The sequence below is a fragment of the Ictidomys tridecemlineatus genome, chromosome 4, assembly GCF_052094955.1.
Source record: "Ictidomys tridecemlineatus isolate mIctTri1 chromosome 4, mIctTri1.hap1, whole genome shotgun sequence".
Classification (NCBI taxonomy): Eukaryota; Metazoa; Chordata; class Mammalia; order Rodentia; family Sciuridae; genus Ictidomys; species Ictidomys tridecemlineatus.
The window spans coordinates 136043366-136068209 of record NC_135480.1 but is presented as its reverse complement, the minus strand read 5'-3'; the positions used below and the strand labels follow the sequence as shown (position 1 = coordinate 136068209).

The 24844-nt window shown below is 39.2% G+C and overlaps 1 protein-coding gene across 1 annotated transcript; it reads right to left on the bottom strand.

Moving 5' to 3' along the window:
• Positions 1–9773: 9773 nt before the first annotated feature.
• On the bottom strand, positions 9774–19233 carry Rfk (riboflavin kinase). Its single transcript, XM_005324114.5, has 4 exons — positions 18281–19233; positions 16965–17116; positions 12065–12167; positions 9774–11032 (listed from the first exon to the last, which is right to left on the bottom strand). Exons 1-4 carry the CDS (start codon positions 18360–18362, stop codon positions 10902–10904), a joined length of 468 nt encoding a protein of 155 aa, XP_005324171.1. The 5' UTR covers positions 18363–19233; the 3' UTR covers positions 9774–10901.
• Positions 19234–24844: the final 5611 nt, after the last annotated feature.

Below are 24844 nucleotides of genomic sequence, written 5' to 3'. Positions count from 1 at the left end.
TCAGCACCTTGCAGGAAGCAGCAATTGCCTGGACTTTAGACTCAAGAGGAAGCTGGGCCTGGGTAAACAGGGCAGGCAGAGGCTGAAGACCAGAAGGTCAGACAACTAAGTGGAAGAAAATTTAAAAATTTTTAAAAAGAGAGAGACTGGGTGTTGCAGAGTTTTCAAAAGGTTGTATTTGGCCTGGGTTCTTGAGTGCAGGACTCAGGCCAGCAAGTTTATAAAGATGGCTTAAGCAGTGTTTTCAGTATTGATCTGGTTCTTGGAACAAAGAGATACAGACATCAAATCAAATTGCTAATTGGAAAGTGACTAGATGAAGGGAGAATCCTTGATAAAGGCGTTTTCAACTAGATTTTTATACACATCCCTGGGCTGTGAGGGATCATGAGGATTTTTGTGACCAGTGCTCCCGGGTGCTCCAAGAACAACATCTCTCTATTCCTCAGCCTAGGATTGGAATGCTTATTCTTCATGATCCCTTTGGCTGAACTCCATATAATGTCCTTATTGCATCTGTAACTTCCTTTGCAACACAGCTGTATAACATCTGGATAGTTTCTCTGTCCTATGAAAAATAGGACATTGGTTTTCACTTTTAAAGAGCTTTTTAAGAGAACTATTTGCTTGTTAATCAATTTTATCCCCTACTGGTGGGTTTCTGATGGGCTTAAATAGACTTTTTTGCCTCCTGATACTTGCTCATGAGGATTAAAGAGAGAATACAAGTAGAAGTCTGCTGTAAGCTGTGAATTGCCACACCAATGTAATTTTTTTGTTCACCTCTTGTCCACCCTAGGCAGGCATTCCACTTACACTGTGGATATTGATAGAAAATAATATTTCTAGGCCAACCATCTGGATTTGGTTTCTCAGGAAACTAATCAGGTCATTTTGGAATGGCTACATAACTTGGGGAACCCAGTGTTAGTGTTAAGAATTTCAAGATGGCAGCAGCAGGGCACTGAACTAAGTTTGAGGCACTTCTAAGCACAAGGCCTTGTGCAACTGGCCATGTGACACATTCATGGAGCAAAATCTGTGTGTCAGTACATTCAGAGCAACAACATTTCTTGCAAAAGGATCTGCTATAACCTCTACCTTCACTTCCCAATAGGTCAAAGATTCCCAAAGTGGTAATTTTGAGGATTTCTTTAAGATCTACAAAACATGTGGATACAAGGAATACACTGAGAAAGTTGGCTTGATATGGAAGACATAAAAATCTTAATGGAAACATTGTCCTCATATCCAGAGTCTCTTTATTTTATCTTAGCTCCATGTGACACTGAATAAGTTATTTGAGATAATATATGTGGCTGGCTGTGATTGGTTTGATTTATAAATTTGGAAATGTGCCCAACAATTGAAGTGTACTCTTTTTATTGGGGGTTGGGGTCTCTAAATTGCTTAGGGCCTCAAACTTGTGATCCTCCAGCCTCCCAAGTTATTGGGATTGCAGGCATGGCCCACTGTGCCCACATGCAGGTAGTTAACTTTCTCTCTCTCTCTCTCTCTCTCTCTCTCTCTCTCTCTCTCTCTCTCTCTCTTTTTCTCCCCCCCTCCCCAACATTGGGCCTCACCCAAGTGCAGCTCTATAGAGCTCTTATATTTCTTCCAATGTAAATGAGTGAGGAAGACTTCACCATGACCCTAATCAGTCTTTCCTGGCTCCAGGTTTTCACTTTCTTTATGCTAAAAAAACAAAAACAAGAAACAAACCATCCTGTGTGTTGGTTAACCTCACATGTAACCTGCTTGGAAGTCTTTGTCATGCTTTAGGACAGGGAGTGAGTGGGAGGCAGGGTTGGCGTGCTCACCCGAACTGACCTCCCTCGGGTTGTGACATCAGAGCTGTCTACAGAGCTGGAATGCTGGGCTGGAAGGAGAACACGTGAATGATTAAGGAAGACACACATGCTCCCCACCTTTTTTTCCACTTTTCCTGCTTCTTTGTCAGCTGTTCTAAGCATCAAAGAGAGAAGAAATCCGAAAGGTTCCTTCTCAGTTTTCAAGCCATCTGTTTCCTTTCTCGTTCTTTCCCTAGAAACTTTTTTTCAATAAACAATATGAAAGAAACAACAGAGGACGTCTACAAGAGCAAACTCATCTTTCCTCAAATGTAGACTTTTAGAATCCTTTGGCATTTACAGAAATCTCCTGTGTTGTTCTGTTTTCTACATCTCCAAGGTACTAGCAAAGACAAATGGGCCTAATATTCCCTTATTTACTTCATCCACTTGAGGTAAAGAGGGTACATGATTCCTTCCATAGAAATGCACTCAATTCATACTTCCTAGAGACTTAAAATATGTGAAGCAACCATGGGGATGATGGATATATAGTAAAAATAAATCCGAATTTCTCTGGGAGACTTAAAGTTGGGGACATTATCTTATTACATTTGTTAGCCCAAGCACATAGCAGAGTGCCACACACAGTAGCTGCTCCTTAAATATGGTCTATTTACTCACAGAAATCATTCTCTTGTGCTAAATCAAACTGGCATCTCTGCAAATATTCTAGGGAAGAAAATTTTCTGTGCCTTTAAACTTCAGGAGGCTGAGGCAAGAGGATCACAAGTTTGAGACTCTAAGCAAACTTAGCAAGACCCTATCTCAAAATAAAACATAAAAAGGGCTGGGAATGTGGTTCAATAGATAAGTGCTCCTAGGTTCAATCCCTGGACTAATCAATCAATCAATCAATCAATAAACAAATAAATAACACTCAATGTTTTCTTTGGTCATGGGAAGAAATAACCACAACTTCAAAAACAATAATTAGCACTTGTTGCATACAGTCAGTCTTTTAGGTATCATTAGATGCATTTAGCATGGATCAACTCATTTAATCCTTTAATCATCCTAACAAACCTGTGAGGTAGGCACTGCTGTTTTCCTGTAAGACACTAAGCACAGAGAAGATCACTTGCCCAGGTTTGCAGAGAATTGAACTGGCTCCAGAGGCCCTGTTCCTAATCTCCCCCTTGCAGCTGCCTAATCCTTTCACAACCAAGCATGAGGAGAATAAATTAAAATAGCTAGTTTCAAACTTCCTTTGGCTGCATTCACAGTGAAGGAAAATAAAATTTTCACCAACACTGATCAGAAAGACTGCAGCAAGTCTGGTGTGATGGAGTACACCTGTAATCCCAGTGACTTGGGAGGCACAGGGAAGAAGATCACAAGTCTGAGGCCAACCTGAGCAATTTACAGAGACCCTGCCTCAAAATAAAAGATAAAAAGGACTGGGGATGTGACTCCATGGGAGAACATCCTAGGTTCAATCCCCAGTATTGCTGGGGAAAGGGGTGGGGGGGTGGAGAAAGAAATAAAGAAAAAGAAAAACAAAACTGAGGCAAGAGTTCAAGAGTTTCAGGAAATGATACCCATGCTATAGTTTTCTATCATATTCCAATTTATTCTTTTTCTAAAGTCAATCTCAGTGCATTAATTTGGTTTCACAGTGCAGTTTGAAAACCCTGGGTTTGGGTTTGCTGTCCATCTGAGTGAGTTTGCTTTAATCCCTGATGAAGGTGGATTCCTTTGGGGCAATTTACTTATAATATCTGTAGTGCACCCAATGCCTGTCTTAGCAGACTGCTTCCAAGAAGCCCTTCAGAAGCTGGGTTACTTTACCACTGAGGACTGCCATCTTTGGGTGGATCTTTCAGATATGGTTCCAGCTTTATTTCCTATCTGATCCATGGGAAGCTTGTATCTTTGCCTATCCCGAACCCCCTACATTGAGTAAAAATGCTGCCTTCCACCTCTTCTGCTATTATCGAATAGAATATTAATCTAGACACAACTTCATATGAATCTATGCCCCACCTCCAAACTAGACAGACACAAGTCAAGCTCTCTGATTGTTACATTTCAAGGGATATACAGTGCCTGTTCTCTCTCTTCAAAGGAATTTTCCCTCCCCTCACACCTTGAACTCTACTCCTTCATAAATAAGAAGTGGGTGATAGGCAAAAAGAAGGAGTTTCATAATCTCTTAGCCTGACCTGGATTTTCCAGATCTTGGTGTTGGAATGTTACAAAACTTTTGCAAAAATTTTGCCCTTGGAAGACTTTCAAAAATACGAAGAGTTCCATTTTTATATCATCTAACCAATGAGAGGACTATGGATTGGAAGGAATGGAAGAGAATGACTACAGGCTTGAGATCCTGTTTACAGGCTGAGTTTGAGGAATACTAGAGCAGGTGAGATTGCTATGGAAAGTCCATGTATAAATGAATTCTATGGGGAACAAAGAAGGATATCCGAGTCCATGGAGTAACAACAGGTAGCCCAAGGAGATTGTCAGGGCTTGAGATACAAACAAGCTTGAGCACTCTCTCCTGACAGTAGCTGATGAGTCCGGTGCACTCTGTGAAATGTAGCCCTGCCACTTCCCAGCTCTGCACACGAGACCTTGTTCTTGACCAGTATGTCAAGAGGATAAGGATCATGTGCTGACTTTGTGGGGCCTCTGTTAAAAGTTTGATTTTCACCTTTAACTTTATCCTAGTGCCTCCTGAAACACTCTAGCCAGAGGAGGTAGAAGCCAAGGAATGGGCAAGTTGCCATGTCCTGTAAAAGCTGTAACTGGGGGGACCATGGTAATTCATCACTCTACCACCCATAGATCTCAGGGTCTGAGTTTGGATGTACACAACCCCAAGGCATGGTGACTAAGCCTGATTCTAAGATGGTTTCCCACCAAAAATAGGCTGAATACTTGGGTAAAACTATTGGCTCTGAAATTTACTAACCATATAGTTGGAGTTGGTCTGAGTTTATTTTTAACTTTCAGTTTCTTCTTCTGAAGTGTGGTAACAAACGTATCTATCTTGATGTCTTGGACTGTGAGGAACAAGGAATTGATAAATATAAAGAACATTGCATTCGCTGCTGTTCTACTGATAAAATTTACTACTGGTTAGTAGATGAAATGGAGAGAATGTAGTCCCATCTTGAATCTCATCAGTGAAACACAGGGATTTCTTTCTCCTTTCTAATGTTTCTTTTTCTTTTGTTTTTGTAGCACTAGGGATTGAACCCAAGGGTACTCTACCAGTAAACTACATCCCTGGTCCTTTTTATTTTTCATTTTGATATAACATCTTGCTAGATTGCCCAAGCTGGCCTCAAACTTGAGATCTGCCTGCCTCAAGCTCCAAAATAACTGGGATTACAAATGTGGGCCACTGCACCCAGCTTCTCTTTATGTTTTAACAGTCAGACACATGAATAAATGCTATTCCCCCCAGTACCAAAAAAAAAAAAAAAGAAAGAAAGAAAGAAAATCCTTCCAGGCGTGGTGGTGCACACCTGTAATTCCAGCAACTCAGGAGGCTGAGGCAGGAGGATCACTAGTTTGAGGCCAGCCTCAGCAATTTAGCGAGACCCTTTCTATCTCAAAGACAAAGAATATAAAAAGAGTTGTGGGAAAAACTCAGTGGTAGAGAACCCTTGAGTTTGATTACCTGTAATATATACACATGAGTGCAAAAATATAAACCAATACATGATTACTCAAAGTAGTTAATTTGTTGCACTAAAAAAGGTATTTAATGTTTAATGTTACCCACTCCTTTGTAATACTATCTAAAAGGGAATGAAGAAAAAAACTTTCAAAAGGGGCAAAGAATACAAGCTAACATTGTCCTCTATTTTCCAAAACTTCAAAAAAATTTCTCAAACCAAACCCACAGAAAATACTATAACGGAAAACAGAGCAAATCAGCTGACCCGAGTAAAGTCAGGGGAAACAATCTGGTTTTGAAATGTATTGAAAAGCTTAGAATAGAATTTGGTTTTGTTGATTTCAAGAGAGATTTGAAGTGGGGCACAGTGGTGCATGCCTATAACCCCAGCAACTCAAGAGGCTGAGGGAGGAGGATCGCTGAGGCCTTTATGAGACCCTGTCTCAAAAAATAAAAAGGTCTGGGGGTGTAGTTCAGTTGGTAGAGTGTCACTGGGTTCAATCCCAGTTCAGGTGGATGGGGACAGGAGGAGGATTGATTCAAAAATAAAAACAAAAATACTTCATTTGACAGAAATATTTACTAGATACATAATAAATTCAAATCCGTATGCAAAATAACTCTCTGGGAAGCCTTAGAAAATATTTTGAAGGCTCAGAAAGACCTGTAGGGACCTTGTAATGCACCTGAAATTCCCATGAGTGATTCAGTTAGCAGCACACTTATTTACATGGATCCAAGCAGAAGCCAAACTTGAGAATCCTCTCATGCCTGGGAGGCAGTGACTCCTTCAGGATTTATATTCACCTGCTTCCTGAAAAATGCTTGAAGTGCTAACTATTATGTGTATAAAATTAAAATAGAGAATGTGAACCTCAAGGGAGGAAGAAGCAAGTGGTCTAATCAACCCAAGCAGAAGTTTTATCCAATGAAGTCGTTTGTAGAGCTCATAAATTTAAAACAGTTAATTTAAGCAGGCTGGGAAGGGAGCAGAGTTCCCCTCACTTGCCCACTTCCTTTAGGTCCCAGAGCATTTTCTTGTGTTTTTCTCCTCCCACACCAGAGCAGTTTGAAACTAATGGTTTTGGGTTATTATGCCTACAGTGACTGAGCATTAGCACTGAGCTTCCTGCAAATCCAGATACAAAGGGAAACACTATGGATTACATTTCTTTAGATACAAGGTTTTCTCAGATGTTAGTTATATTTTCAAGTAATAATGCTCAATATATTTTCAGGTAAAGTACCTCAAATTTAGGGGCTGAGGTTGTAACTCAGCGGTAGATTGCTCGCCTCTCATGTGTGAGACCCTGGGTTCGATCCTCAGCACCACATAAAAATTAAAAAAAAAAAATGTACCTCAAATTTAAAGAAATGAGCCAATTGTTTACCTGAAAAAAAAAGGACAATTTACTATTTCCCTTCTTCCAGACATTATAGAACCCTTTGGTAGTTGAACTGCCTAAATACAATGGCCACTAGCCACGTGTGGGATTTAAAGTCATTACTGATGGTGAACAAATGCTCCAACATAGGGTATGTATGTATTGTTTTTTTGTGTGTGTGGTGGGGGGTTTACCAGGGATTGAACTCAGGGGCACACAATCACTGAGCCACATCCCTAGCCCTTTCTTAAGGATTCTATTTAGAGACAGGATGTCACTGAGTTGCTTAGAACCTCGCCGTTGCTGAGGCCGGATTTGAGCTTGAAATCCTCCTGCCTCAGCCTCCTGAGCCACTGGGATTACAGGCTTGTGCCAGTGTGCCCAGCTTTTATATGTATTTTTGCACATTTATAGTTTGGATTATTATACTTAAAGGAACTTTATCTGAAAAAGTGAAAATTGAAACCAACCATAATGAATGTGAAACCAACTTCATCCTGCATTTCCCAACTTTCTGAATACCCTTGCACAATTAACCTTTTTTTTCTTTTTTTTTGGTTTGGGGATTGAGTCCTAGACCTCACCCATCCCAATTAAACATGGGTTCTAGCTCTGAGCTACACCCCAACCCTACCACTTTATACAACCATGTTTTCTTTTGAGCACTTTTAATACTCTTATTTCTTCACAGATAGTTACTTCAAATCCTATATCTAGTAATCTCTATCTGCCATCTTTGTAGAGCTCATTCTCCGGTGTTTCTGCTAATTCTCATGAGGCCATCTCCTTTGGTAGGGTAGATTTGTTTCTCAGCTCAATCCCTGAAGATCCACTCTGTGAGTCTCCTGTATCAGCCTCAAATCTATTTTCCAGTTAAGAGGGGAAAAGAGAAAGGCTAGTAATTCTACTAGGAAAGCAAAACTGTTCTTATAAATTCCAAGGAGACGTCAACTTACATTTCCCCGATCAGAATTGGGTTATACAACCCTGACTATAAGTCGTTAAGCCTTCTTTAGTTGAAGGTGAGAGTTCTGGAGACAATTTATTACAGATTTAACCCAGTGATGCTCTACCCCTGAGCTACATTGCTACCTTTTTTGGGGGGCGGGGGGTTAGAATTTTATGTACAAAGCACTAGTGTCTTCTCTTTCATTGAGTGGCTATCTTAGGCAATCCATTTGAGGAAGATCACTTAGTCCAACTTAATGAAGTTAGTATTCCTTTGCTCAGCCTCTCCTGACAACTCACAAGCTGGTCATATCGCTGGCAGTACTTCAGGATCAGATTTGCTAGACTGAGCAGACACGTCGAGAACACACGCCCAATTTTTGCAGGTGGCCTCAACAGAGCAGTTTAACCCTCCTTGCTTTCAAGGATGCAATGAAGTGAAATGAAGAGCCCCCAGCCCTTTTTATTTTGAAACAGGATCTTGCTAAGTTGTCAAGGCTGGCTTTGAACTTGCCATCCCTGTGTCTCAGCCTAAGTCTCTGGAATTACAGGTATTCACCGCTGTGCCCAGCTGAGAGTTCTGGAGAAGAGTATTAAAAAAGCATTTCCATGCAATAGAGGTAGGCAAAAAAATTCCGTTTACTGTATGCGGGGTTGGTGGCACAAGTCATGAAGGTTACAGAACTCTATTTTGGAGCAATTATTCAAGGGAATCAGACCTACTTATACCTCTCTGGCTCTTCTTACATCAAAATATAACGGAAACCCTCACTGTCAGAAAGTGGACTTTTGAAAGAACAGATGCCTTGTGAATACTCTCCAAATAAACTCAAGGCACTGTGCTATAGGCATTAAAAACAAGAGCTCTCAAAGGCAAGCCCCTTGATTGTAGAAATACTGCTTGCCAGGTTTTCTATAGCCACCTGGTTATTCATGACCTTTAACACCTCTTAAAGTAACCATCAGTCAACAAATCAGAAACTTATCCAAGCTGACAAAGGGAAAGAATAACATCACTTAGTCAAGATTTATTTCAACACCTGAAAATACCCACAATACTCAAAATTCAACTACTGTAATTTCTTGTAATTCATAAATGCTTAATATAAAACCTTTAAAAATGTAGACAATTAACTAACCCCTAAATACTATGATTTTCAAAAGCATTGGCATTTAACAAAATATAAGATGACAATAAAACATCAAAAAACTTCCACAAAGGAGACCATACTAGCATCAAACTGTTCAGACTAAACAATCTGTCTTTATACTTTCCATGTTTGTTTTTAACTGTTTCATAAAGCCAGTGATAATTGAGTCCTTTTTTAAGTATGGGATTTCTGACATTCAGGATGGAGCTCAATCACAGAGCACTTGCCTAGCATGCACAAGGCCCTGGGTTCAATTCCCAGCATATATACACACACACACACATATAATTTTTGTAAAAAAATTAAAAAGACACAAATAGCATTGTAATAAATTGAAACATAATCTGACTGGATTTACCTATGTATTCTTTGCTACAATAGCTTTAGATGTTTTTCTATGGACTTTATGTTTATTACCATCAGTAAGTATCATTTATTCATGTAGATGAGAAAAAATGATGTACCATGAGTTTTCTTTAAAATTACCTTCTACTTTCTTCAAACTTTACCCTCCCACACCACACCACCACCAATCTATTGTTAAATTGAACTATAATGCAGTATACTATCTGAGGATATTGAGGAGGCCACAAATAACCTGTAATTTTAATTTTGTGTGTGTGCATTTGATATTGGAGGTCAAACCAGAGCATCATGTATGCTGGATAAGCACTCCACCACTAAGTTAAACACCTATGCCTGTAATGTGTACAAAATATCCAAAGATTTCCATTTTCTACCGATATAAACAAAAGGACTCAAGTGACCAAAAGTTATAGTGGGTAGGAGAAAAAAGACAAAGTATGAATATTATTTAATAAAAATTTTATTTACACCATTCCCTCAACGTAGCTTTTTAGGTTAACATTAAAGCATATTGTGCGTACACAGCTAAGACAGTTTAGATTTGCTCTGGAACATATAATCACATTTAAAATTAATAACCTTCTAAGTATTTCATAGTTTAATTGGCTCTTTGTTTCCCTGGGAGAAAAATAAAAATTTTGTGTTAAGAAATTGGTAAATACAAAGGGACGGCTACATATTCACTTATATCCTGAAGATGCCTAAAGATGGAGTCTGTTGTTTTTTCTAAAGATGCAATACAGATATGCACCTAATCATCCTGATTAGTGATGAAATGGAATGGTACAGACCAATGCGATCTCTTATGGACAGAATTTTAGGATAGATATTCTGAATGGAAAAAAAAAAAACTGATGCTGGAAATTGTTTAAAGAGAAAACCAATGTCAAGAAAAATGTTGAAAAACAAAATTATATACTCTTGAAAGACCAACACAAAAACCAGATTGTATAGAACGAAAGACATTCATTTTACTGTCTAGAGAAACTCAAAAGCAGAGGGAATCTAGGCCACTTAAACTTGAGGCAGCACTACACAAGAAATGGAGACAGAATAAATTGACCTCAGAAGAGAAATGAGAAAAACAAAATTTCACAAGTGTTCAGCTCTGTAATATATAGGGATGCACAAAATATCAAAGTTACAGTCTGTATTTTCTTCCCATTCATAGTAAATTATCAAACTTCTGTTTAATGCATTACTTTAATAAGCCTTCTATTTAGTAACATATGCTATATACATGGTTATATTTTACCATGAGAATTACAGTTCTCCTCCCAAATTAGTGACTTGCTTAACCCAGGCTTATATACATTTTATTTCCATTACAAGACACTTAATATCTTTCTAGTGATTCAGAAAATATTACAACATATTACATAAAAAACAATATTTATTTTTAAATGATTCTTTTTAGTATGATAGCATGATGGTTTGAACAGCCGAAGCATAATGGGGTAACTACCTAATATTGTTTAAACTAATTTACAGCTATAGGAAAATGTTTGATTTTTAAAATATAAGCAAGACTGCACAATTATAAACAGTGAAATGAATAAATAATTTTTCATCAGTGGCCATTCATTATTTTGCTTTTAGAAACCTGGAAGAAATTGTCATCTTTGAGTTTCAAATGTTCTGGTAAATCTAGTCGCTTCTTAGCTTCTTCAATATCACCTTGAATTGCTGAAATAAGTGACTCTGTAGAGAGAATGCAAATAAATATAGTGAGAAACTGCTAATAGACTTTACTATTTCTTTGCTCAGCCTCTCCTGACAACTCACAAGCTGGTCATATCTCTGACACAGGATAGAATCTAATAAATGTTTTTTCCCTTCCCTAGACTTAAGTAATACTGCAATTTTTTAAGAGAAAGGTACAGTCACAAATATACACTGCAAATTCCAAACACAAGAAACAAATATTCATGATCTGTTCTCTTTGACATTTACACCTGTAAAACAAACTTTACAACAGGGTTAAAACTACCACATTCTATTAATAAGACACCTCATAACACCTGAAACAAATGTTCATTGCTTCACTGTTTCTTATACTTATCAAAGATTTCATTAACCTCATACTATTAGAGAAGCAGTCAGTCTGCTGGCTTTTAATCTAGGCTCCATCACTAACTATGTAACTGAGTTACATCTCAGCCCCCTTTTTAGTTTTTGAGATAGGGTCTCACTAAGTTGCTGGGGCTAGCCGTGAATTTGTAATTCTCCTGCCTCAGCATCCTGAGACACTACAGTTACAGGAGGGCACTGCCATGCCTCATGATTCATGGGTTATCAAGGGGCTGTTACAAAAGTGATCTCTCTCTAGCACTGTTGTTGTCTTACTATGTGATGCCCTTCCACTGGTGCAGCAAGAAGGCACTCACCACATGCTGACCAGATGCCTGCATAATGCTCTGGGACTTCCCATTTCTAGAGCTAAATAAACATCTACTCTTTATAAATTACCAAGTTTGATACTCTTCTACAGTAACAGAAAACAGACTAGGACAGTGACTATATATGCAAACTGCCAATTTCCCCAACTATCACATGGGCAAAATAATTCTTCATAGGGTTATCTTAGGGGATAAAGAAAGTAACTCATGTAAGACACTTTAACAGTGCGGGGCAATTAATAAACTCTCAATAATATACATACTGCCACCAATGCTACTAGTAGTACCTATAGCAGCAGTAGTAATATTTAAGGAGATCAAGACAAGAACTTACCTAAAGAATCAAAGTTCTTTTCTGGTCTGAGGTAGCCAACAATGGCAACATTGAGGATTTCCCCATAGAAGTCCTCTTCAAAGGTATGGATGATGTGAGTTTCCTATAGTCAAAAATGTTGAAAAGATTTCAGATTACAGACTTCTTGAAATCTGAAATTTACCTTTTTATTTACAGTGAGTTAATTTAAAAGAAGCAATCAGTCCTCATTAAAATTTAAAGACATTTTTTCCATCACTCATGTTACTGTCCCAAACTTACGCATAAACTTAAGTGAGGTAGCAGATATGTTCTATCACATACTGGTAAAATCTGATGCTTAAAATGGTGAAGGAAAGCAATGGAAAGCTGACTGACACATAAATTTTTGGTATGAATGAGGAATTTTTCAAAAAGCTTATTATTCATCTATCATATTTTAATCATTAAATTGAAGTTTCTTTATATTAAAGCTGAGGGAAGAGGATTGAAAATTTGAAGCCAGCCTCAACAACTCAGGAAGACCCTGTACCAAAATTTTAAAAGGGCTGGGGAGACTGGGAGGGAGAAAGGGATGGAAGGAAAGAAGGAAGGGAGGGAGGGAGGGAGGGAAAAGAAAAGAACCGGGGGTGTAGGTCAGTGGTAGAACACCCCTGCGTTTAAAACCCAATATAGCAATAATAAAGAAAGTAGAGGAAGGGGGCTGGGGATGTGGCTTAAGCGGTAGCGCGCTCGCCTGACATGCGTGTGGCCTGGGTTCGATCCTCAGCACCACATACAAAGATGTTGTGTCTGCCGAGAACTAAAAAAAAAATAAATAAAATATTAAAAATTCTCTCTCTCTCTCTCCTCTCTCACTCTCTCTCTTTAAAAAAAAAGAAAGTAGAGGAAGAAGAGGAAGGAGAGGAAAGAGGGAGTAGAAGAGGAGGGAGAAGGGAAGAAAAAAAAAACAGCTGAGGCTGGACTAGGATGGGAGCATTAGAAATTGCAATATATAAGTGAAAACTAGCTAGAAACATCCACCTTGAAGCATATGACCCTAGAATCTAATCTATGGAGTGATCGTTTAAACTAAAATATCACAAATCGAAAACTACACTTACCTCATTCTGAGTAATAAAAACAATAAAAAGAGTACATTTTAAATGATTCAGACCAAACAACAATAACAAAAAAAATCATTGAACCTTTTAGATTAAGGAAAATTTTATTTCCTCTCAAAAAATAAAACATATTTTTCATAATCTTTTAATTTTCTTGGGAGGAGATGGTCATGATCCTTTGAGATCATTAAAATGGGAATAATAAAGATGCAGGGATGGTTGTACTATTCTTCCCTATTCTCTCTAATTACAGGGAAGTCACTTTGTATATTTTCTCTTTTATAAGCATATTCCAAAAAGACTCCTTAAATTGGGTGTGGTAGCACACACCTATGTAATCCCAGTGACTTGGGAGGCTGAGGCAAGAGGACTACAAGTTCAAGGCCAGCCTAAGCAACTTAGTGAGACCCTATCCCGAAATAAAATTAAGATGGGTGCAGTGGCACACACCAGTAATCCCAGAGGCTCAGGAGGCTGAGACAGGAGGATTGCAAGTTCAAAGTCGGCCTCAGTAACTTAGCAAGGCTCTAAGCAAGACCTATGAGACCCTGTCTCTAAATAAAATACAAAATTGGGCTGGAATGGTGGTTCAGTGGTTAAGTATTCCTTGGTTCAATACCCAGCACCAAAAAAAGAAAGGGGGAAAAAAAGCTTAATGATAAGAGCAAAATAAATAAATTAATTTCATAATTCACTCTCTGTTCCATATCTTCTGTATAACTGTCCTTTATATATGGGGACAAAATGCTAACTGAAAGATTTAGGGTACTTGCAGGATGGAATGGATTAGAACATTAATCTTCCATAAATGGATCTACTCTAAAATGATCTACAGATTCAATTCTATCTCAATAAAAATTATAGTGGGGTTTTTTGAATGGTAGAAACTGACAATCTATTCTAAAACTTGAATAGAAACGCCAAAATTATTTTAAAAAATCCTGAAAACAAGACTGAAGAACTCATACAACAGATATCAAGACCTATTATAATGCTATGTAAATTAAGCCTCAGTGTTAATGGTTCAAAGATAAACAAGCAGATCAGTATGTATGAATTTTTTTTTTAAGACTCTCACATAAAACCATTTTATATATCACAAGGAGACACTGTAGTATTATCAGAAAAGGATGGCATTTTCAATAGATAGGCTGGGTCAATTTCATATTCATTTAAGGAAAAAAATAATAATTTTGACCCCTACTGTACAGCATACTCAAAAATCAATTTAATGAAACAAGTAAGTCACTTAAGCTTTTAGAAGAAAACAAACTTTCTTCATGATTTTGGTGTAGGCAAAGATTTCTTAAGTGGATATTTAAAAGCGCTAACCAACCATAAATGAAAAATGATTAAATGATTATATTAAGAACTTTTGTTCTTGAAGACACCAGTGAGTTTATTTTTAAAAAATAATAATAAAAAAGCAACACAGAAGAAACTTGTAACACATAATTCCAATAAAGGAATTGGATCTGGAATATACCAAGAACTTCTTTATGACAAAAGTTTACACATCTTTTTTTTTAAATAAGGGCAAAGGACTTGAGTAGGAACTTGAGTAGGTATCTGTTACCATCAAAGAAACACACACACACTCCCTGAATTGTAGGAACATCTTATTACTGAAAACTGAGTTTCTCCTAATTATTAAAGGATTTCCAAGGCATTCCTTAAGTAGTTCAATAGTAATAGTTCCATTACCTGTGTAATTCATCATGGGATAGGTTCCCCTGCCTTTCTTTTCCTTCCTTATTCAGTGGAAAACTGTTGTTTTCATTTAGCAATTCTTTACCTTATCTCTTCCAACAAATAATTTGCACTATTCCACTGAGTAAATTCTACTAAGTTCTGGGTTATTATTATTGCTTGTACCAACAGTGGTTTTTCAACTGTGACACACTTCTTTTTTAGTAACTCTTCAAAGTTAAAAATTGCCAGACATGGTGGCACACGCCTGTAATCACAGTGACTCAGAGACTGAGACAGGAGTATCTCAAGTTCAAGGCCAGCCTCAGTAACTTAACAAAGCTCTAAGCAGCTTAGTAAAACCCTGCCTCACAGGAAGATTGCAAGTTCAAAACCAGCCTCAGCAAAATCAAGGCACTAAACAACTCAGTGAGACCCTGTCCCTAAATAAAATACAAAACAGGGCTGGGGATGTGGCTTAGTGGTTGAGTGCCCCTGAGTTCAATTATCACTACCCTCCACCAAATAAAAAGAAAACCCTGCCTCAAAATAAAAAACAAAAGGCTAAGGATATAGCTAAGTGGTAAAGCATTTTTGGATTCAATCCCCAGGTACCAAAAAAAAAAAAAAAGGAACAATTACAATTTAGATCTCTATAAATCTGTTTTTGCCACATACTTGAGCTGACAAAAGATTCAGCCAAGTGGGGTACAGTGGCACATGCCTATAATCCTAACTACTCACGAGGCAGGCTCACAAATTTGAGGCCACCTCTTGCAATTGAGCAAGACCCTGTCTCAAAATAAAGAAAATAAAGGGCTGGGATTGTGGCTCAGGGGTAGAGCACTCGCCTAGCCCCACAGGCGGGACCCAGGTTCGATCCTCAGCACCACATAAAAATAAAATGCATTGTGTTGTGTCTATCTACACCAAAAAATAAAAAATAAAGAAAATAAAAAGGGGATGTAGCCCTTTACTTTCCAGCATATACAAAAAAGAAAGATTCAACAAAATCTAACAAATAAAAACATATAAACTGTGTTGGTCCTATTTAAAGGCCCTGGGTTTCATACTTAGCAACACAATAAGAGAAAGAAAGCATCAATTTGCATCATCCCTGTAGTAAGCATTTCTATATTAACAGGGTAATCAAGTAATTACACTTTGAACTACATAAACTATGGCAAGCTCAATTTTATGAAACATGCTTTTAAATAACTCACTTATCTACTGTAAATGTACTTACACGAGCATTTAAAAGGTAGCATTATAATGTTTTTTAACACCACTTTCTGTATGATTTAATAAATAAATGCATAAAAAATTAATCTGTTACTTGGTACCCAGTGTATAAAAAGATGTAATTTGTGGGTTCTGTACACTACTAAACTTGGTATGAACTCAAAGTAGACTTCTCAAATTTCAGAATGCTAAATGTAATTCCCATGGTAATTACAAAGGAAATATCTATAGAAAATACTCAAAAGGAAATGAAAAGAGAGTCACTATAAAAAGTCAAATGCTTAGTCAACTAAATAACAAAGGAAATGAACAAAAAATTTACAAGTCATATAGAAAACAAAAAGCAAAATTGTCTTCATTTAATTTTATTAGTTAAATGAAAATGGATTAAGGTCTCTAATTGGCAGAAATTGGCAAAATGGATTGAAAACATGATCCCACCATTTACTACCTATAAGAGACTCACTTTAAATCCAAAGGCACAGATTGAAAGTAAAAGGATGGAAAAAGATATTCTATTCAAATAGTAACTAGTTGGGCATAGTGATGAAAGTCAGCCTCTGGAAGAAAAGACAGGAGGATAGCAAGTTGAAGGCCAACATCAGCAACTTAACAAGACCCTGTCTCAGAAAATATGAGGACTGGGGATATATCTCAGTGGTAGAGCACCACTGGGTTCAATACCCAGTACTGCAAACAAACAAACAACAAAACCCAAACAAACAAAACAGCCAATACTCTGCTTTTAAATTCTTCAAGCATGCTGCCTCAAACTCTATTATTTGTATCAAGTTATGTTTACCACTGGTAAGTTCTGTGTGCATCTAAAACCACATATCACTCTAAATCATAATCCCATTTCAGTAACAGGAAAATAAGATTCTTACCATAGACTTTTTCATATTCTTGTAGTATGGGTTCCATCCTATGCTTACCACCATCTTATGAACATCTCCACTTCCAACACTGGCCCAACCATAATAAATGCCAGTGGATACGTCAGCTGGAAGATTATCTACTATTTGTTCAGGAAAATTGGCTAAACAACAAAAGTAAATATTCTTAGTGTTACAAGTTTCACATAAAACATTTGTAAAAATCACATGCAGCACTATTCTAAATCACTGCGCTCAGTAGATTGCCAGGGCTCCGACTATCTATCTCATCCTCCCATATTCTGAGTTGGAGTTCTTTCTCTTCAGGTGAACAGGTATGGAATAAGATATAAGGCAAGTATATAAACTTCTCAAAAAAAAAAAAAAAAAAAGCAAAACCAAAAAACCAGTCTCTGGATGGAAAAAAAAAAAAAAAGAAAGATATAACCAGATGGAATGAGGCCACGCAGTTACCCAGTTACTGGCACATGTAGGCCCAACTACTCAAGGGGCTGAGGCAGGAAGATAGATTCCTTGAACCCAGAAGTTCAGGTCCAGCCTTGAACAACAAAGAGAGGTTCCTCTATCTTAATATTCAAAAAACCGGTGGCTTTTTTTTTTTTTTAAAAAAGATTTGTTCTTTCCAAGTAGGGTTTGAATCACTTCAAAAGATTCTTATTTTAAATACCCAGCCTAAAGAGAATGATTGAACAGTTCAAAGGGCAACCCTGCTGTGTAGTTTTCGACACCCAGTAGTACTGCATAGTTTTCAGGAGTAGCTGCAATTTTTGGCGCGGGGGTGGGTTTAAACTGGGGATTGAACTCGGCGGTGCATTACCACTGAGTCACATGGCCCCTGCTGTGTATTTTTAAGGATGAATTAAAGGATCAAGTCTTGATTACTAAAACTCCTGAAGACAGACCAAACCCAAAAGTTGGTCTTCTCCAACTACCTGTGTTATCACTGGGACACTAACAGATTCCAAGAAAAGAACTTTAAGGTCGGCTTGAGAATTCGGCCACATTAGGTTTTAATGGGCAAGGTAACCGCCATGCTTGGCTAACCATCCTGGCTGGACCGGGAAAGGGGGATCCTGTGATTCCGCTAAGCTTCCTGTCACCACCGGGTCGCCAGGGAGATCAGAGCCAGGGGCAGGGAGGAGCTCCCACAGAGAAAGATCCTCGGCCCCAACAGAGGGAACGATGCTGACAGGAGGTCACCTCCGCCTGCGGCACGGTGGCCCCACAACCGGGTCGCAAGTCCCCGGGCTGACGTCCTCGCCCCCTACGTGACCCGGTCCCGGGGCTCCGCGCCGCCGCGGGCTTACCTGTGGGGATGCCCAGCTGCTTGGAGCCGCGGCCGAAGCCCCGCACTACTTGGCCCCGGCAGAAGTACGGCAGGCTTCTCATGACGCCGTCCGCCGGGGACGCGGGCTGCAGGCCAGTCCGCGCGTCAGGCGGAGTCGCCGTGGGTACAATGCCTGGAGCCCCGGACCAGCCGGGGCAAGTGCTCTACCCGCTAGGTGCGCACACCAAACACAGGGAGGCACCGACGACACGCGGCGGCAGGTCTCTCACACCACTGCCCAACAGAAGTTGCTGCACAACTCAGGAAGCGCGTCTTCGCTACGGGAGCTGCGGCAACAGCAGAAGGTCGGCTGTGGCCAAGAGCGCACTGGAGACTGCCGGATCGCGAGAGGTCTCTGGCTGCCTTCCCACAGCCGGCGTACGGACACTTCCGCGGCGGAACAACCGGTGCCTGCTCGGCTTCCGTAGTCCTTTTCCGCTGTAGCCCCGCCTCTCCCGCTGTGGCTCCGCCCCCAGCCGGGGTCCGGCCGACCTCGGTCCTCCTGGGTCTTCTACCAGCCACTGAATGCGAAAACGGATTCGGGGTCCTTTCCTTCAGCCCTAGGGGCTAGGAAGCACCGTTCCCCAACAGCCGTCGGTGTCTCCTTCCCCTTCCTTCTTTTCCTTAGAATTCTGACGTCAAAGCGAGATCTTCTTTAGCTCCTTGGCAACCGCTGGGCTGATCGTTGGTCGTCATTCCATTTGCTCTTTAAACATATTAAAGCTCCCCAATTTCAGCTCAGAGATTACCCCACCTGAAGCGGCTCTCCTCCCCCGAGACTACTGACCTAAGTCTGGATGTAAGATCCAGGGAAGTAGGTCCTTGTCCGAGCTGTCGCCCCAGAGGGAACTGGAATATAACCACAACCCAATTTTGGTTTTCTGATTAGAGATGCGCTGCCTGCCCACCCACTTCCCCTCTAGGGTGTCTCCTTGAGAACTTAATAAGCTTGAAAAAGGCTTGATTGGCTTTTTGACCTTTGGCACTGTAAGCTGGGGCGGGGGGAGTAGAAAAAGGCTCACTCAGGAGACACACGTGATGCAAGGCTGTAACAGTTCATCCTCTCAAGAAGTTTTAATCTTCTATTTTTCTTTATTAATTTATAAGAAATTCTTCCCAGATTTTATAGCCACTTTCTTTCTATCTTGCATATTTATAATGTTAAATAATTCTTACCTGTTATTTTCTCTTTTTGTCTCTGTGTCTTTTTGGTCCTGGGGATTGAACCCAGGTGCACTTTACCACTAAGTTACATCCCCAGTCGTTTTTATTTTTTATTTTGAGATGCAGGTCTCACCAAATTGCTGAGTCTGACCTTGAACTTGAGATCCTCCCCCATCGCTGAGATTACAATTTTAAGCCCCATTTAAAATTACTTTCTGTTTATATAGGTATGAAGAGGGATTTCTTACCAAAATGTTTTATATCCCTAACTTTGGCATAGTACCTGATCTGAAGTAAACACTCCATAAATATTTGTAGAAAGAACAAAGGGTCCAGGGTGTGCCAAGCACAGCATAAGGTGCTAGGGGAAAGGTGAGTAAGTCAAAGTCCAGGTCTTCAGAGGCCTAGCCTAGTGGGGAGAATGCCTGGTAAGACTGATTACAGCACCAACACTGTACTCCAACAGAATCGGTACAAAATACTTGGAAGACTGCAAAGAGTAGAACTCACAGAAAAGGTGTTTAGTATAGACAGTAGTTAAGGTGCTAAAGCTAGGTAAACTAGGGTTGAATACAGGCCTTGGTTGACTAGCTGATAACCTTGAGTGAAATACTCAACCTGAATCTCAGTGCCCTTATCAATAAGTTGTGGATATTAACAGTATTTGGGAAAAAAATGAGATGATGTATGAAAACCTCTTAAAAAATATATATACACCAGTGACACACATCCTCTAGCCTCAACCCACCTACCTATAGTCACAACCCAGTTAATCCACACAAGTGGATTAATGCACCAATTAGGTTAAAGCTCTCATAACCCAATCATTTCACCTCTGATCTTTCTTGCATTGTCTTACACATGAGCTTTTGGGGGACATTTCACAAACCATAACAAAATCATCTTTTAAGCCCCCCTACCAATTCAGGGTCTAAGGAACGGAATTTCACTGCCTCTTTGGATCTTCATTTCTCTACAAAGTCTCCTGGATTATGTAAAATTTACATTAAAATACATTTGTATGCTTTTCTCCAATTAATCTCTTGTGTCAGTTTTTTTTTTTTAAAGTGGTACTGAGAGCAAACAAATGCTACACACTCTACCACTGTGTTACATTCCTAGCCCTGTCTTAGGTCAGTTTAATTCTTAGGCCCTGCACAAAAGAAACCCTAAATAGGAGGTAAAACTCTGCTGTGCCTCCCCTACAGTGATGATTATAACAAAGACAACAACAATCATAAGTTATCAAGAGTTATCACTTAACATCCAGGCAATTTGTTAAGTGTTTTTCATACACTATCTCATTTATTTTATACACACACACACACACACACACACACACACAGATATATTTACATTTGTTTATGTGTGTGAACTGATTGCCTCAATAGTCTCTACTATATTCAAACTTGGTTCATGTCACTGTATGCACTGTCCAGGAAGTATATTTTATAAACGATGTTGTAAAAGCTAAATTCAGAAAATATATTTTAATGAAATTTGGATTAAACAGTTTTGGAAGCCAGTGAAGTACACAGACTGAAAATGACTAACCAGACCTGATACTATTATTTTGAAGAAAAGAGGACTGTGATTGACTTGCTAGACCCAAAAGGACATAAGTAATCTATAAGATGGTGAGGAGCCATCTAGCTGTTTGATGGTGGGCTTCTAATCATCCTTTCTGGGAGATCCAAGGTCTCCTATATGCAGCTGTTTCATACTAACCCATTATGAAATATTTACTTAGCTGATAACTTAGTAAATACACCTCACCTGGAAGGTTGACAATGATACAAATAGATTTTATACCTCTTTAGAATACAAACCAAATTTTATCACCTAACCATATGAGATGTTAATAATAACCTGGAAGATCAGATCCTGACATTAGGCCAGGCCTGGAAGCCAATATCTGGTCTGAAAAGTCAGAATTTTTGTTGATGTTGGTTTGAATTTTTTACTTGGCTTACAGACTGTGTGAGGAGTTGGGCTAATATGGCTTGGTCAAGCCCTCTTTCACCTAAAAAGGATGTGTCTAACTTTCTTTGCCAAATATAATGAAATTCCTTTACCAGTGCTCTCGGGCGAGGAAGAGCCATCTACTTTAGGAGCATTTGGCGTAGCAATGGGAATTGTGAAATGATTTCCAGAGAATTATATCCAGTGATATCTTGTTTGGATAGAAAGTGAGTGTTGGTTTTGGTGTTGGTTTTGTTGTTGTTTTAGTTTTTTGGGGTTTTTAGTGGAAAAGTGAATCTTACGAAACCAACCTAAGTCCCTGTGATTTTTCTGGTTCACATTCCCTGTGTAGGAGAGAAGGCGTCGAAAGATGAGGTGTCTTCATGCTTCCTAATAGTCAGATTTCCACCAACAAATGCTTCCACACGTGACCCCATAGGAATCTCTTTAATTCCACCACAGATCAAGCTGTGGCTGATTCTAACACCTTAAGGTGTTTGCTCATGGTCTCTCTGGGCTTGCGGCTTCTTTCTGGCGCTCTTTCTACTGTCTTCTGGCTTTCTTAGTCCAAACAGGACAAGAATTTTGAAAAAGCCCCTTGGACTTCTTCACACTCCACCAGATTGAGCAACACCTTCAATTCAGGGAGACAGAAGGAAGTCAGCGATTGCCACCTGCAAGCACTCTGAACGTCATCTTTTAGGGGTGTTTGTCGAGGTTTCATTGACGTGAAACGTGATTGGTTAAATCATTCACCTCTGATCATTGAACTTCAGCTCCAGCTCCTCTGAAAAGTCAGAATTGAAAAAAAAAATTATCTATTCATTGAGCTGCTTCAGTACGGTACACTCTAAATCAAGGGTGGCATGATTAATTACCAATGCTGTTTTTAATCTATACTCTAAAATATTTGAGTACCCATTGTTCTCTCTGATTTTTTGTGGGTTTGTTTTTGTTGTTTTGTTTACTTGTTAATAGGAAACAAAAACAAAAATACAGTGTTAGATTTTCACCACCACCACCCAAAAAACCAACCAGTGTACACGAATTCCATTCCTTATTTATCCACCAGGTGGCATGCAATTTCTTTCTTTCTTTCTTTCTTTCTTTCTTTCTTTCTTTCTTTCTTTCTTTCTTTCTTTCTTTCTTTCTTTCTTTCTCTCTCTCTCTCTCTCTCTCTCTCTCTCTCTCTCTCTCTCTCTCTCTCTCTCTCTCTCTCCTCTCTCTCTTTCTATTTATCTTTACTGGCATTTGAGATTAGAAATGGAAACAGAATGTCAACATTGGGAAGCTAGTTTGTCTCCCTCAGTTCCCATGCTAGGCATAGGAGAATACTGTACTTACATTGGTTTGCTCTCTGCTTTATGGAATTGGATTTGCTTGTTCGGTGAGGCATAATCATTGCACTCTACCCACTTCTTCAGTCACAAAAGTATTTGGTAAATAAGCTGTGCTAATTTGGAAAGTTGATGCTTTTTGGTGCTTCCTTTGAATGTATGTTTCACTAAAGAAAAATAAGACAGAGGGAGAAAAAGAGAACATAGAATTATACAACAGGAGAATTCAAACTTCTTACCCACTTAGAAAAGAAAGAAAATAAGAGCCACCATCAGAAGCAGAGAAGAGCCAATACATTTCTACACAGGGGGTCTTTCTAACTCCCCTGAATTCCAGCACCATGGAGTAAGGACTAGTTCTCTGCAGAAAAGAAAATTGCACAGGAAAATATGGAGAAACAACCTCAACGAAGGCCTTCATCCTGGAACTACTGTCTTTAGCACATGGTCTCAGGCTGTTATTTCCCAACACAGAGACCCTCCCCAAAGAAAGCTGGCTGGACCCCAGGAACTCACCAGATCAGCTCCAGTAGCTCCTGGGAGTGGCTTGGAGAGAAACAATGTGGAACTGCCTCCCAAAAGAATAGAAATTTGAACAGTCATGCTGGATCCTTGTCACCTCAAATCCGCCCTGGTCATCCCCAAGACCAAAGGACAGTTCCCACTCTGCATCCCTACTGGGACTCCTCACCAGTCCCTGCCCAATCTATTGAAGGTCAGAGGCAAGGCCACCTGCTTGCATGGCACTCCCTTCATCCCATACCTCATTAACGGTAGCTATCTTCAGAGCACATCCCTTGAAGAACCAAGGCAGCAGCCAGATGTGGTGGTACACACCTGTAATCCCAGCGGCTCAGGAGGCTGAGGCAGGAGGATCACAGATTTAAAGCCAGCCTCAGCAATTTCACAAGGTTGTAAACAACCTAGTGAGATCTTATCTCAAAATAAAAAATAGGTGCCTTTGAGTTCATCCCTGGTGAGCGCACGCGCGTGCACACACACACATACACACACACACACAAATAAATAAATAAATAAATAAATAAATAAGGATATGTAGTAGTAATATCATGAATTTAATTTGCATTTCTCTTAGGCTTAATTAAAGTCAAGTGCCTTTTTGTATGTTAAAAAACAAAGAAGGAGAAATAATCCAAGTGTGCTGGTGCTTGCCTGTAATCCCAGCAACTCTGGAGGCTGAGACAGAAGGATCACAACTTCAGCAACTGAGGCAAATCTCAGCAACTTAGTGGGACCCTGTCTGAAATGAAAAATAAGGATTAGGGATGTAGCTCAGTGGTAAAATGCCCCTGGATGCCCCAGTATCAAAAAACAAAAACAAAACACCAATACATAAATAAATAAAATAGAAGTGTTTTAATGTATATATATTTGATGTTGTGATGATAGAGGAGAAAGATCTATGATAAAAATTTCCAAGAAAAAAGGGAATAAAAACCTTCAGGGCATTGGAATCTTTTCACAATAATGAATGAATACTTCTCAGATTTTGGAAATGAACTTTCAATCCTGTTCAAAAAACATCCCCCCTTGTAAGGGGGGATTTACAGATTGTGAAATTAACCATTTTTCAACTTCAACAAGAGCTTTCTATCCTGTGTTCTCTCAAATTCACAGTACCATTTCCATGTGATGGCCATGGCAAAAAATATAGATGTTACCAAAAGGAATTACATATTTGATTACCTCAGGTTGTCTTCAAAATTACTGGTGCTTCCTTTCTCCTTTTCACAATGAAGATATGAAATTTTAGGGTCTCTCATTTTTTTTCCCCTGCACACTATGTAAAATAACACATTTACCCAGTAAATTTTTCTAGTCTGCTATCTTGTTTTTATCATGGACTACAACTAGATTTAGAAAAGAAAAATTCAAAGTATACAAGGGGTGATTTCAGTTGGAAAGTTGTCAGTAGATAAATAAAAGACATTGTGGTAGATTTAAAACATGCCCCCAGCCACCTTGGTACTCCTGTTTGGAGAAGTAGCTCATTTCCCCTCCCCAGAAACTTGGTCTGGCCTTGAAGTGTGATGAATAGAATTTGGCAGAAATGAAACAGT